The 14,393-nt window shown below is 38.5% G+C and overlaps 1 protein-coding gene across 12 annotated transcripts in view; it reads left to right on the forward strand.

Annotated features, from left to right (window-relative positions):
• The window catches only part of LOC127447679 (lysine-specific demethylase 6A-like), an 84,841-nt gene that overhangs the window by 38,917 nt on the left and 31,531 nt on the right, over positions 1-14,393 (forward strand). For 9 of the 12 annotated variants that reach the window (XM_051709657.1, XM_051709654.1, XM_051709652.1 and 6 more), the window contains 3 exons: positions 1,973-2,093; positions 7,373-7,427; positions 7,914-7,948. In XM_051709657.1, coding sequence (XP_051565617.1) covers positions 1,973-2,093; positions 7,373-7,427; positions 7,914-7,948 — 211 coding nt within the window. Of the gene's footprint in view, positions 1-1,972; positions 2,094-3,896; positions 4,097-5,432; positions 5,587-7,372; positions 7,428-7,913; positions 7,949-12,057; positions 12,077-14,393 lie in introns of those variants that run through there. The other 3 variants (XM_051709659.1, XM_051709655.1, XM_051709658.1) reach the window with 3 other exon arrangements.

The following is a 14,393-nucleotide window of genomic DNA, read 5'->3' on the forward strand; positions in this document are numbered from 1 at the left end:
GAGACAGTTTAGACTGTGTTTTGTAGCCTAATGTTGTACTTCAGGCTTGTAAGATTTCAACAGTTCTTATTTAATTTCGAATTGGACATTCATAACTTGCACATCAGTATAAGATTACTTATATACTGAACTATAAATGGAAGCGCTGTATGTTTTGCGCTGTAGATTCAAAAGAACCGACTTCTTTCAATAATTCTTTCGGGAATCAAACTATACCAGAAGCGCCGTATGTTTTGGGCTGTAGATTCAGAATAACCGGCTCCTTTTCAGCAATTCTCTCAGGAATCTAACCATATCGGAAGCACATGTTTTGCGCCGTAGATTCAAAAGAGCCGGCTTGAGATCGGGAATCAAATACAGTAGTAGAGCTGTGTGGTTTACGCTGTAGAGTCAGTAGAGGGCAGCGCTGCTGCAGAGATGTCCTGCTGGAAACCCTGTCAGTAATTCAGTATGGAGTTCCAGCCGTGTCGGCGGAAAATTGCATGTAGGAGAACCGTTAATGGAACCGAGTCACGGAGATCATACGATTATGGTATTTTTTTAAAGAATGGAACCGGTTCTGAACAAGAACCTGTTCTCGGTTCCCAACCCTACTCATTACTGTAACGTGTCCGAACTATTCCCATTGTTTTCAATGCTAATTCACATTATCGTAACAAAAGATGCTGTTGTACAATTATTTTATTTTTTTTTAATAGTCAAAATGAAAGACAGTAGGGAAGGAGTTCTACTATGATGCATAAATACTGCGATATTGAGAATATTGTAATGTTTTTTTTTTCTGCATTACTATGAGAATCAGGGTTGGTTGGGGGTTAAAATGTTTGTGGTTTTGTTTAAATTTTATTTAAAGACATTGCTTGCTGTTAAGCATTTTGAGGGTGCATTTTAAATGTGATGAGCATGTCTATACAATTATTTGTTTTTTTTTTTAAAATTTTTATTTATTTTTTGTGTGTGTTTAGAATGTAAAATATCAGACTAGACCGCTCTGTTTTCACAAAGAATGAACTCAAAGGGCTTTTTTTTTTTTTTTAAGGGGTCTGATTAACACTTGCATATTTGGTAATCCCTTAGATTGCCTATAGTCACATATAGCTACATCCCAAGTGAGAGTAATTTGATTACAGGGAAAAATAAAGTAAAATAAAGCTGCTCTTTCTGTCATGCATGGTCCATTGGGGAGCTCTCACACACTGCAGTGCTTTGCAGAGAGAGCATAAAAGAGTGTTTGGAGGGAGAAGAGGGAGGGTTTTGGGGCCATTGAGTTCAGTGGGCTGGAGCTCAGGAAAAACACCCTCTCTTTGCCTGCGCAGAGACTATAAGCAAAACCCACTGTTGTGAGTGAGCCTAGTGTTGCAATCGCTTTGTCAGAGGTGGAGATCATGTTTAATAGTCAAATGTGTGTTTGTGGCACTCTATATTTCAAATTTGAATATCATCATGTGTTACCCACACATCAATATAAACATGTTTCGGCAGGCTCGACTGTACAGCATGACTGTTTCCACGTCAATGATGCTTCTGCTATTAGCAGTTTTTCTTTTTGAAGCTCAAAGCACCATGCAATGTTGCTATTTGTTGCTTTTTGTGCAAATCATAATGTTCATTTGACATTTTAATTCTATAGATGGTTAGCTTCTTTTTTTTTTTTTTTTTTTTTTTTTTTTAGCTCAATTTATAATGTAATTATTAATTTATAAATTGATTACATGCATTTAGGTTAATACTGGTTAAGTAGGATACTTTCTAAAAATTTGTCATCAATATTGTTTTTAAACTATGATCCAAATGGCTACATCAATGTCATCCCATAATAGTTTAGGATTAACTTAATGCTGAATTTCAGTAATGGAATAATACACACGTTAGATGCTTAAGTGTCCTACTTTACCTGTTTTCACCCTAAATATGTATACGTTTGGAGAACGTCTTTTCCCTAAGGCTACTTTTGCTGTTCTGTCTTCCACAGGGCGATAAAGGCATTTCAGGAAGTGCTTTACATTGACCCCAGCTTTTCAAGAGCCAAGGAGATCCATCTGCGACTCGGTCTGATGTTTAAAGTCAACACAGACTATGAGTCAAGCCTGAAGGTATGTCTATTAACGGCTCTCTCTGTATATACCTATGGGTAAACTGAAAGTATCAGGGGATTTGTGCATAATTCTGGGGTTGAGAAAAACATTGAGAAGTTTTTTCTATGTTTTCTAAGTATTTCACATGTTTAATAATGCCCATCCATGGGGGCCTGGGTAGCTCAGAGAGTATTGACGCTGACTACCACCCCTGGAGTCATGAGTTCGAATCCAGGGTGTGCTGAGTGACTCCAGCCAAGTCTCCTAAGCAACCAAACTGGTCTGGTTGCTAGGGAGGGTAGAGTCACGTGGGGTAATCTCCTCGTGGTCACGATTAGTGGTTCTCGCTCTCAGTGGGGCGTGTGGTAAGTTGTGCGTGGATCGCAGAGAGTAGCATGAGCCTGCACATGCTGGGAGTCTCCGCGTTGTCTTGCACAATGAGCCATGTGATAATATGCGCAGATTGACGGTCTCAGAAGCGGAGGCAACTGAGACTTGTCCTCTGCCACCTGGATTGAGGTAACCGAGCCACCATGAGGACCTACTAAGTAGTGGGAATTGGGCATTCCAAATTGGTAGAAAAGGGGAAAATAAATAAATAAATAAATAATGCCCATCCATGTAACCATCCACGTGTTGGCTCCACAGTATTGTGATGAATTTAGTTATTTTGACAACAACCTATGTGTCTCTCTCATATTTTGTCCTTTTTTAAACATCTCTCTTTGAGGCCATCAAGGGCAGGAGAAGGAGTGATTTATTTTTTTGTAGCTCTACATGCGCTTTTAATGTGAGTGTTTGCATGCTGAGTAGCCATCTGGGCTAAACTGCCTAATAAGGGAAGGTGAAAACCTTCATGCGGAGGATTTGATGAAGCCTTTTGACTTCCTCCTCCTTTCTAAAGTGTCCCTCCTCCTTGGCCTTTATAAATCTCTCCAATATCCTCCTCAAAGTTCTGGAGGACAGGAGCAAGAACTCTAAATTTAGAGCTAATAGAAATAGAGAACATATTATTGTGTGCCAATTCCCGACAGTAGTTTTTTCTCACAGTGCATGCTCACTGAGTGTTTACTGACCATCTGATGTATGTTGCAAACAAATAATGGCAAGAGTTGGCTGAAATTGCCAGATCTCTTCAAGAAGCCATCCAATTTGCTGGCTTCTATGCAATTTTCAGGAGTTGTGATACCCAGGTTTTTAACATACTGCTGGGAAATGAAGTCAAGCTTACAGGCTATGAGCACTTCTGAGGAAGATTTAGTCTTTGAATTTGCCAAGTTCATCAGGATGATGGTACTGAAGGATATTAGTGTTTTGTTTGAGACATACTGTAGCAAGTAGGCCTATATGAAATATCCTTGAGCACAATGATATGTTATGCTTTGTTCTCAATTATGTCTGATTTTAGATATTTTTTTCTTGTTGGTCAGATAGTGTCCTCCTGTCTTGTTGGATGGTTTTTAACCAGGAAAAAAGGTTTTATAGAAAACCTTGAAATATCAAGGAATTTTAAAATTGTGATTTCAAGGCTTAGAATAGTCATGGACATTTCTAAAGTGAGTATAACAATTTCTGTGTGGCCAATGCTAAAATATTTAATCGGCCAAATATTTCTCTTTGCAAGTGTAATCTCTGTTAAATGATTTACTGTCAGACTTTTGCTTTTTTTTTTTTCAATATGGCCTATGCTCATGTAGCAATGAATCTTATGCTGCACTGTGCACCGCTGCTTTCCAAGAGGTGAATGCATCAGGCGTTCTCAGCCATCCCTTATCCTACGGGGTATTGTGAGCCAGAGCACTAATAAGTTTCAAGAGCTGCACGTGCAGCATATCCTCCCCCTGCTCTGGAGAAGGGGTGGCAGGGGCTGGTTGCCAGCCGCACCGGCTCCCTGTGTTGTCCCACTTACGGGAACAAAGCAGCAGCTTGAATGGCAGGAAGCAGTGCTCTCTTTACACTGCCTGCACTCTCTCCCGCACAGCCTAGCGCTCCTCAAACAGACGAACCTCTTTAACTCTCTGGTAAGTATTTGTTTTTGGAGATGCAACAAGATTATCATGCTACAGTATCTCTCTGTGTTGCACTTTTTTTTGCATTTGCATAATTGTTTTTTATTCCCTTGCTTTTTAATGGCAATATCAAAATGGATGATATTCATTGCATTGACAGAATAGATTAATGCATATTCTAGTTTTAAAGTGCAGTTTGATCATTGCCCTGACTTGTGTGTTGTAAAAAAATAAAAGATTGATATTCTTGCATAGTCACTAGTAGTTTTTCTGCATGTAGAGATGCATGATATATCATTGACCTTGTTGGTAGCTGAATTTCTTTAAAAGGAATATTCTGAGTTCAATACAAGTTAAGCTCAATTGACAGCATTTGTGGCATAATACTGATTATCACTAACATTTATTTTGTCTCATCCCTCCTTTTCTTTAAAAGAAGCAAAAACCTGGGTTCCAGTGAGGCACTTACAATGGAAGTGAATTGGGGCCAATATTTTTGATGTTAAAATACTTACTGTTTCAAAAGTATAGACACAAGACATAAAGGATATGTGTGTAAAAATGATTTTAGTGTGATAAAATCACTAACTTTTTCTGTCTAAAGTTATATTCAATTTTACAGCTTCATTACCATGACGATGTCAACAAATCCTAAAACGACTGTAATGCTCAATTAATACATGAGTTTTAACAGAAGAATTATTGCAAGTGCGTTTATAAAATTATATGCTTCACGTTTCTGTTTAAACCCTCCAAAAATTGGCCACATTCACTTTCATTGTCCCCATTCATTTCCATTGTAAGTGCCTCACTTTAACTGCCACAAATGCTGTCAATTGAGTTTAACTTGTATTGAACCAGGAACATTCATTTAACTCAAATTGGAAGCAGATAAAATCAGGCTTTTTTTACTCTTCCAATGGAAGGCACTAAACAGTTGATGTAATAAACAGTTATTTATTCATTCTCTTGAAGCATGGAATTTAAACTTTGGAACCCCTACACCCGAGTTTGGAAAACCACTTTCACGCCAATCAAGCAAACCAAAAATGAACGCAGGTCTTTGCCAAAAACACTTGTGTAAAAGCACCCTTAATGTCTGCTGGTATGATGCAATGAATAGACTTCCTCTTCTGTTTTCTCCATCTTGTTCTTTCCGATTCACTCCTTGCCTTCCTGTCTCTGTCCTGATTTCCTTCAGATTGCGAGAGCATACTGCAGGCACATGGTGTGTGCATGATGAAAAATGCCTGAATGTATCGAATGAGTGTGAGAGAGAGAGAGAGAGAGAGAGAGAGAGAGGAATAGAGAGCAGGGTATCATCTCTCAGCTGCTGATGCTGCTCTCTCTTGAATAGTAATCAGTGTTAGAGAGAGAGAGAGAGACACACACTGGTAATCCTGCTGCATTATCTTGCCAGTTTAGAGCCTTGGAGAAAGAGAGAGCATGTAGAAAGCACAGTTGGTCAAAGGAGACCAGCTCAGCACAAATGGCTTGCTATGGTCAGTAATTCTTGTTTGTAAAAGGGTGTCTGTGTGTAGCTGATAGGTGTGCTTGTGCATGTTTTGTTTTTTACCTTATGGCTATGGCTTTGGGGTGAATCGTTGGCATGTTAGTGCTCTGATTGTTAAATGTTTGACAATTAATGTTGATGGGTGCTAGTTCATGGTAACACACTCTTACTTGCTTACACCATCAGTAGGGCTTTTTATTTTTTCATTGTGCTGAATTATGAATATGGTATCTGTATTGGTTATTGTGTGTTAATTAGTAGTTATATACTGGACAAGCCGTGTATGTTTGTGGACGTTTTGATGTCATAACCTTCTAGTCCCCCAGTCCATCTGAATGTGTCTTTGAGGTCCATTTGTATATTGTAATGCATGGCCACGTTCCTCAGTTGTTGCTATGCAGGTGGATGGGTTTCCTCCAGGTACCTTTATGCGAAGATAGGTTTCAGTGCTTGAAAAAATAAAGGGCAGAGGCTTCTCTCCAGACTGGAGGTTTTTGGCTCTGTTTCTTGGTAACTTGGGCTGGTGGGTTTCTTGAGTCTGGAGTTGTCAACGGGGTCTCAGTGTTGTGATTATGCTGCTCATGAATTTGACATGGTGTTTCGATGCCCTGCACGCATGTTTGTGCATTAATTTACCATAGACCTGTGTAATGTATGATACTATTTGTCTCAATGATGACTGCAAGATCACATCCTCTTGACCTTGCTGTTCCCTTGTGTGGCTGGTGACGATTAAGCAAATTTCCCTCCAAATTCTCATTACCTTAATACATCCAGATGTTTTACATTGGAGTCTTTCTCAATGGTGATTCTCATTACTGTTATACAGTAATGCAGTGGTTTTCTTAAATTGGCATACATTTAATGTAGTACAACAAATGCTACTATGATATGTAAATGTTTTACCATTAAATTAATATATAATTGTTTTTTCACACAATAGTAGTTACTGTAATGGGTGGTGGAAAGTAATATAGGTCATGAAAATAATGTCAAAATGCAAAAAATCTTAATAAAATGGGCTTCATTTTCTTTAAACAATGTCTGATTTCGTGTTTCTTTTTGTTTGTTTGTTTTGGGGTTAAATATGACCCAGAGATGTGCTTGACAGGTTTCGTGAAATGTACTCATTAAAATGAATAGAACCTTGGCAGCTGATGAATACATAGAGAGATGATGATTTTCTGAATGGTTGTAAAGCAGTTGTTTTACTCAACTAAGATTTATGAATGTTTATTGGCAACATCTAAACATTTTAGGGTCATTGTGTCACTAGACAGTGAATCATGGTATTGTTTGGTGGAATTATGATTCAGGTTGTTTTGGAATACGTGATCAATGCATGTTCAAAATATGAAAATATCTAATTATTTTATAAATAGCCTGTTTATTTTTATAGTGTAGATACATTTGGTCAAATCTGTTTTTGCTGGCATTATGGTGCTCGACACAATAAAAATACTGGTTTGTGTTATAATTCCCATATTGCTAATTCTGTATTATTAGCAAGAGGAGATTTATTTTTGGAAGTATAACTGTGTTTGTTGGAACAAAAACTTTACCCCTACTGTAGCCAATAGTAATTTCTTTGTATTGTTCATTTGGTTCACTATGTAGGTAGGTTATGAAATGTTACAAAATTAATGGGCTTGATTAACAATAGGATTTCAAAATGGTGATTCAAACTATCAAGATACTTAGTGCACTGAATCGAATTTCCCTAAAGGCTATTAACTATATCCAGTATAATCAAACCTCACTTTGTCTCCCTGCAGCATTTTCAGCTGGCTTTGATTGACTCCACACCCTGCACTTTGTCCAAAGCTGAAAGTAAGTATCTTTCACCAAGTATATTTATTTGTAGTCAATTTAATTTTAGATAAGATCATTAATTTCAGTCACATTATGAAGTGATGCTTGGGATCTGTACCATAAATTCAGAAAGTGTTGTTTCCCTGAGAGAGAGGATTTCAAAGGGAAAAGGCAAAGCCTGTCTTCACTGAGTATTTCCTCAATATGATTTTCCCTCTTATTGCTATTTCTACCCTGCCCTAGACTCTAGTTACCAAGGAAACTGCATGACTGAATTCAGGCATGTGTTGCCCTGCACACAAGCAGTAATGACATGCTTGAAGTGCACTAAGGGCAAGCTAATATTCTTCCCTCCCTGTGTCTGTACACTCTTTTCAAAGCTAAAGCTGAAACCATGAAGAGAAAGAACACTGGTTGAAATTTTTACCTAATGTCAGATTTGAATGCACTGTTTCCATCAGAAAATGATTTATGGCATTAAACGGTTCCTCTTTGTTCCCACAGTTCAGTTCCACATTGCTCATGTATATGAAATTCAGGTGAGTGTTCCTCTTTTCGAACGGTGTGTGTGTGTGTGTGTGTGTGTGTGTGTGTGTGTGTATATGTATATAAATATATATTCTCACACACACACACACAATTGAAGTCAGAAGTTTACATACACCTTAGCCAAATAAATTTAAACTCCGTTTTCACAATTCCTTTAATCGTAGAAAACATTCCCTGTCTTAGGTCAGTTAGGATCACTATTTTAAGAATGTGAAATGTCAGAATAATAGTAGAGAGAGTGATTTATTTCAGCTTTTATTTCTTTCATCACATTCCCAGTGGGTCAGAAGTTTACATTAGTGTTTGGTAGCATTGCCTTTAAACTGTTTAACTTGGGTCAAATGTTTTGGGTAGCCTTCCACAAGCTTCTCACAATAACTTGCTTATGCTTGGGGTCATTGTCCATTTGGAAGACCCATTTAACTTCCTGGCTGATGTCTCGAGATGTTGCTTCAATATAGCCACATAATTTTTCCTTTCTCATGATGCCATCTATTTTGTGAAGTGCACCAGTCCCTCCTGCACCCCCACAATATGATGCTGCCACCCCTATGCTTCAGGTTGGGATGTTGTTCTTCGGCTTGCATGTGTGATGCTCCTGTTCTACCCGCTCCATATGGGACTCGAACTGGCGTCTCTGGCATGGGAGGCAGGTGCGCTAACAAGGAGGGTAAAGGCTACAGCCTCTAGCGTCAGTCGCTAGTGCACTTCTTGAGGTCAGGAGAGTGAGGTTTTGCACAGCTGTCTATCAGCTGGCTACCGTTACACATGCCTCACCCTTTTCCCTCCAAATATAACGATGGTCATTATGGCCAAACAGTTACATTTTTGTTTCGTAAGTCTCCAAAAAGTAAGATCTTTGTCTCCAAGTGCACTTACAAACTGTAGTCTGGCTTTTTATGGTGGTTTTGGAGCAGTGGCTCCTTCCTTGCTGAGCAGTCTTTCAGGTTATGTTGGTATAGGACTCGGTTTACTGTGGATATAGATACTTGTCTACCTGTTTCCTCCAGCATCTTCACAAGGTCTTTTGCTGTTGTTCTGGGATTGATTTGCACTTTTCGCACCAAAATACGTTAATGTCTAGGAGACAGAATGCATCTTCTTCCAGAGCGGTATGATGGCTGCATGGTCCCATGATGATTATACTTGCATACTATTGTTTGTACAGATGAATGTGGTACTTTGAGGCACTTTGATCCTCCCAAGGATGAGCCAGACTTGTGGAGGGCCACAATCTTTTTTCTGAGGTCTTTGCTGATTTCTTTTGTTTTTCCCATGATGTCAAGCAAAGAGGCACGGAGTTTGAAGGTAGGCCTTAAAATACATCCACAGGTATACCTCCAATTGACTCCAATTAGCCAATTAACCCATCATTTTCCAAGCTGCTTAAAGGCACAGTTAACTAAGTGTATGTAAACTTCTGACCCACTGGAATTGTTATAGTCAATTAAAAGTGAAACAGTCTGTCTGTAAACAGTTGTTGGAAAAATTACTCATGTCATGCACAAAGTAGATGTTCTAAATGACTTGCCAAAACTATAGTTTGCTAATATGAAATCTGTGGAGTGGTTAAATGAGTTTTAAAGACTTCAACCTAAGGGTATGTAAACTTCTGACTTCAACTGTGTGTGTGTGTGTGTGTGTATGTGTTATACATATATATATATATATATATACACACAGTACTGTGCAAAAGCAATAGGCACATAAGATGTTTCACAAAACCATTTGTCTTAAGATGGTTATTTATATCTTCAGCTTTAGTGTGTCAATAGGAAATATAAATGTTAGACTCCCAAACATTACTTTTGCAAATAGAAAAGATTTGAATAGAAGAACAGGGAGCCTTGCAACAGATGTCATGTCCCTCACAAAGCCCCCCACTGAACATCTTGTCAGTCTGAGATTACATAAAGAGACAGAAGCAATTGAGACTAAATAGATAGAAGAACTGTGGTGAATTCTCCAAGAAGCTTGAAACATCCTATCTGCCAACATCCAAGAAAAACTGTTCAGGTGTACCTAGGAGAATTTGTGCTGTTTAAAACAGTTTTCAGAAATGCCTAAAACTTCTGCACAGTACTGTGTGTGTGTGTGTGTGTAGATATATATATACACACACAGTTGTGCTCAAAAGTTTGCATACCCTTGGAGAATTGGTAATATATGTACCATTTTTATAGAAAACATGAGTGAGCAGGCAAAACACATTTCTTTTATTTCTTATGGGATTCATATTCAACTGTAGGTTATAACGGAAAGGCACAATCATAAAACAAATCATGGCAACAAAGAAAAAAATGAAATGACCCCTGTTCAAAAGTCTGCATACCCTTAGTTTTTAATACTGTGTATTGCCCCCTTTAGCATCAATGACAGCGTGCAGTCTTTTGTAATAGTTTTCTATGAGGCCCCAAATTCTTGCATGTGGTATAACTGCCCATTCATCTTGGCAAAATGCCTCCAGGTCATGCAAAGTCTTTGGTCGTCTTGCATGAACCACACGTTTGAGATCTCCCCAGAGTGGTTTGATGATATTAAGGTCAGGAGACTGTGATGGCCACTCCAGAACCTTCACCTTGTTCTGCTGTAACCAATGGAGGGTCAACTTGGCCTTGTGCTTAGGGTCATTGTCGTGCTGGAAAGTCCAACTTGACCATGCAGCTCATTTTTGTTCAAGTATCGGCACATTGTGCTCCTTGAAACAACCACACTGTCTTTTTCCAGAGCAGCCTGTATTTCTCCTGAGGTTACCTGTGGGTTTTTCTTTGTATGCCGAACAGTTCTTCTGGCAGTTGTGGCTGAAATCTTTCTTGGTCTACCTGACCTTGGCTTGGTATCAAGAGATCCCTGAATTTTCCACTTCTTAAGTGATTGAACAGTACTGACTGCATTTTCAAGGCTTTGGATATCTTTTTATATTCTTTTCCATCTTTATAAAGTTCCATTATCTTGGTACGCAGGTCTTTTGACAGTTCTTTTCTGCTCCCCATGGCTCAGTATCTAGCCTGCTCAGTGCATCCACGTGAGAGCTAACAAACTCATTGACTATTTATACACATGCTAATTGCAATTTAAAAAGCCACAGGTGTGGGAAATTAACCTTTAATTGCCATTTAAACCTGTGTGTGTCACCTTGTGTGTTTGTAACAAGGCCAAATATTCAAGGGTATGCAAACTTTTGATCAGGGCCATTTGGGTGATTTCTGTTATCATTGATTTAAAAAGGAGCCAAACAACTATGTGATGATAAATGGCTTCATATGATCACGAACCTTAAATAAAAGACAGGTTTCTTTTTTTCTTTTTTTTTGCATGATCAGTCATATTTTCAAAATCAATGTCAAAATTTCATAATTTCTGCCAGGGTATGCAAACTTTTGAGCACAACTCTATATATATCACACATACATACATACAGTACATACAGTGCATAAAGTGCTGGTACTGATGTTTTGGGGTATAAGGTTTTATTGGTTCTGTATGATAATGCACAACAGTGGCCTTATTTTAGTGAATAGGTAATATAGACACTACACCATCATTTAAAGTAAATGCATTCAAGGCTGTGGGAAACAGATGTGAACTGTCTGTTCAGTGTGTTGTACTGTGTTACTTGGTACCTTGACGAAACATTGAAAATGATTATTTGTAAAAAAATTTGCAGTGGCCTGAAACCCCCCCCCCCCCTTTAAAATATGTTTTAAAAATAAGACATGACTAAAGACATTAAGACTTTACAACAAATTGGACAAACTGTACTTCTGTCCCTCACAGCCTCCTTATTCACTTCAAATTAAAATAGCATCTGCCCAGATAAAGGTCCAAAGGCATTTAAGAAAATTCTTTAATACATTGTATTAAACTAACTAGCTCCCAGATGAATTCATTCAAAGAGAAAAAGCAGTTTAAAATATGAAAAAAGATAAGGTACAAGACTCTTTGATCTAATGAGGTAATTAATGTACAGTACTACTCATCCTATAAAGCATTGTAAACGGTCAGTTTTTGTCAAAAAGATTATCAGAATTTGATCAAATCTTTTTGTTTTGTTTTTTGGTCAGAAAACACCACCGCTGTGTTTTATGCTCTGACACTACAACATCCCATAACTAATGGTACTTAGCCTGCAATAATTCATCACAACCCTGCTTGCAATTTCCATGGCAACACAGACTTCTCTGATTGGTGGATCTCACTTCAGGATTATGGGTAGTGTAGTACTTTACCGACAATTTGGCAAGTAAACATGATTTCTTATAATGTTGAAAGGTTTATTTATCATTTTCTCTAGAAATCAGTAAATCATTTTTTCTGTTGAGACTTGTTACATTACTTGATTAATGTTATAAATGATCGCTTGTAAAAGAAACAGGTCATAGAGTTGACAGGGCAGTTTCATCGGTCTAGGGGTTTCCTTTGCACACATTTTACTGCTATCCAAACATAACTACATGATTGATGGATTTGCTTCTAGGACGTCACCTTGGTGCTATGTGTGTGATCAGTCAACCAGTCACCCCCATCCTTCCATTTTGCATCATCTTACCTGTAGTCTCTGTGATGAATGACAGGCTCTTGTCACCCAGCCAGCTCTTTCTTTTTAACCGGGTTAGTTGTTCTCCAGCCTTGTTTGTGTTAGAGACGAAATGGAATTGCAAAAGTAAAAACTGTTCAAGCAGGTTTTCTGAACACTTCCCGTCTTCCATTGGTCAGAAAAACAAACAGCCCTGCCTTTATAGTTTTTGTTATAGTTGTATCTGCATATTAAACTGGGATAAGAAAACTAATAATAATAATAATTTTTATTATTAGTTTAATAAGTTTTTTATATAGCACCTTTCTTAAACCCAAGGTCACTTTACATGAGAGCAAATACATGAAATACAACAAATGGACAGATAACACATATACACACACACACACACACACACACACACACACACACACACACACACAAAACTCCCTAACAAGCAGCCGAGAGAACACTGAGTGACGAGATGAGTTTTTAGATGTGATTCAAAGGAGTTCCCGAAGGGGATGTGGGAGAGCATTTCAAAGTTGAGGAGCAACAGAAATAAATGACCTGCCTCCTATTGAAGACAACCTGAACTTCGGTACAAACACGAAATTTGCACAAGTAGACTGTAGAGTGCGAGCAGGAATATAAGGGCGAAGCAACTCTGTGATGTACTGAGGAGCAAGTGTGTGAAGAGCCTTGAAATTTATCAACAATATCTTGTATTGAATGCGATAGGTAATTGGTAGCCAATGGAGCTGTTGCATAACGGGAGTGATGTGTGCAGACTTTTTACTGGAAGTAAGAACTCTAGCTGTAGAATTTTGTGTGTATTGAAGGCGATTTAGGGTCTTAGTGGGTAAACGAAAGATGAGTGAATTACAATAATCCAATCTAGAGGAAATGAGCGCATGGGCTAGTGTTTCTGCATCGTTCGTATTGAGTACTGGACGGAGATGGGCAATATTGTGTAAATAAAAAAAGGATGTCTTTATAATGTTATTAACATGAGCCTCGAATGTGAGTGATTGTATGAAAAATCACCCCAAGGTTATGAACAGCAAGAGAGGGCTTAATGGCAGTACCATCAACATCCAATGTAAGGTCTGAACAGCGTGATATCAGTGATTTGGGGCTCATTATCAAAATCTCAGTCTTCTCCGCATTGAGCTTCAAGAAGTTAGCATCCAACCAGTGTCTTAAATCATCGAGGCACGCAGATAATAATGATGGTGGTGGGAATGGTGTTGAGGAGATATACCTAACATAAATCTGGGTGTCATCTGCATAAGTGGAAACTAAGGCCATGTTTCCTTATTTCGCCAAGTGGAAGGGCATAAATTACAAAAAGAAGGGGGCCCAGCACTGACCCTTGAGGGACCCCTCATAAAACAGAAGCAATTGATGATTTTTAATTCTGTTTTGAGAAAAACTGCTGCCTGTCTTGTAGATAAGATATGAATCAACGATAAGCCGTGCCGGAGATGCCTATAGCTGGAACATGAGTAAGAAGAATTTTATGACAGTGTCAAAAGCTGAGCTAAGATTGAGTAGAAGAATGTTGAGTGAACCTGTGTCTGCAGAAATGATAAGGCCATTTAATACCCTTAATAGATCTGTTTTTGTGCTGTGTAGTGGGTGAAAACCTGACTGAAAGAGCTCGAAGAGATTGTTAGACTTCAGGTGTTCCTGAATTTGGGAAGCAACCACTCTCTCAAGGACCTTGGCCACAAATGGAAGGTTGGAAATAGGCCTATAATTCTCAAATACACCTGGGTCAGCACCAGGTTTCTTGAGTATAGGGGAGACAATGGCTGTTTTTAAAGCTAATGGAACAATGCCAGAAGCTAGTGATGTATTAATCAGGTGAGAGATAGGAGTAGTGATAGCATGAAGAGAACATTTAAGGAGAGAAG

Source organism: Myxocyprinus asiaticus, chromosome 11 (genome assembly GCF_019703515.2).
Source record: "Myxocyprinus asiaticus isolate MX2 ecotype Aquarium Trade chromosome 11, UBuf_Myxa_2, whole genome shotgun sequence".
Lineage (NCBI taxonomy): Eukaryota > Metazoa > Chordata > Actinopteri > Cypriniformes > Catostomidae > Myxocyprinus > Myxocyprinus asiaticus.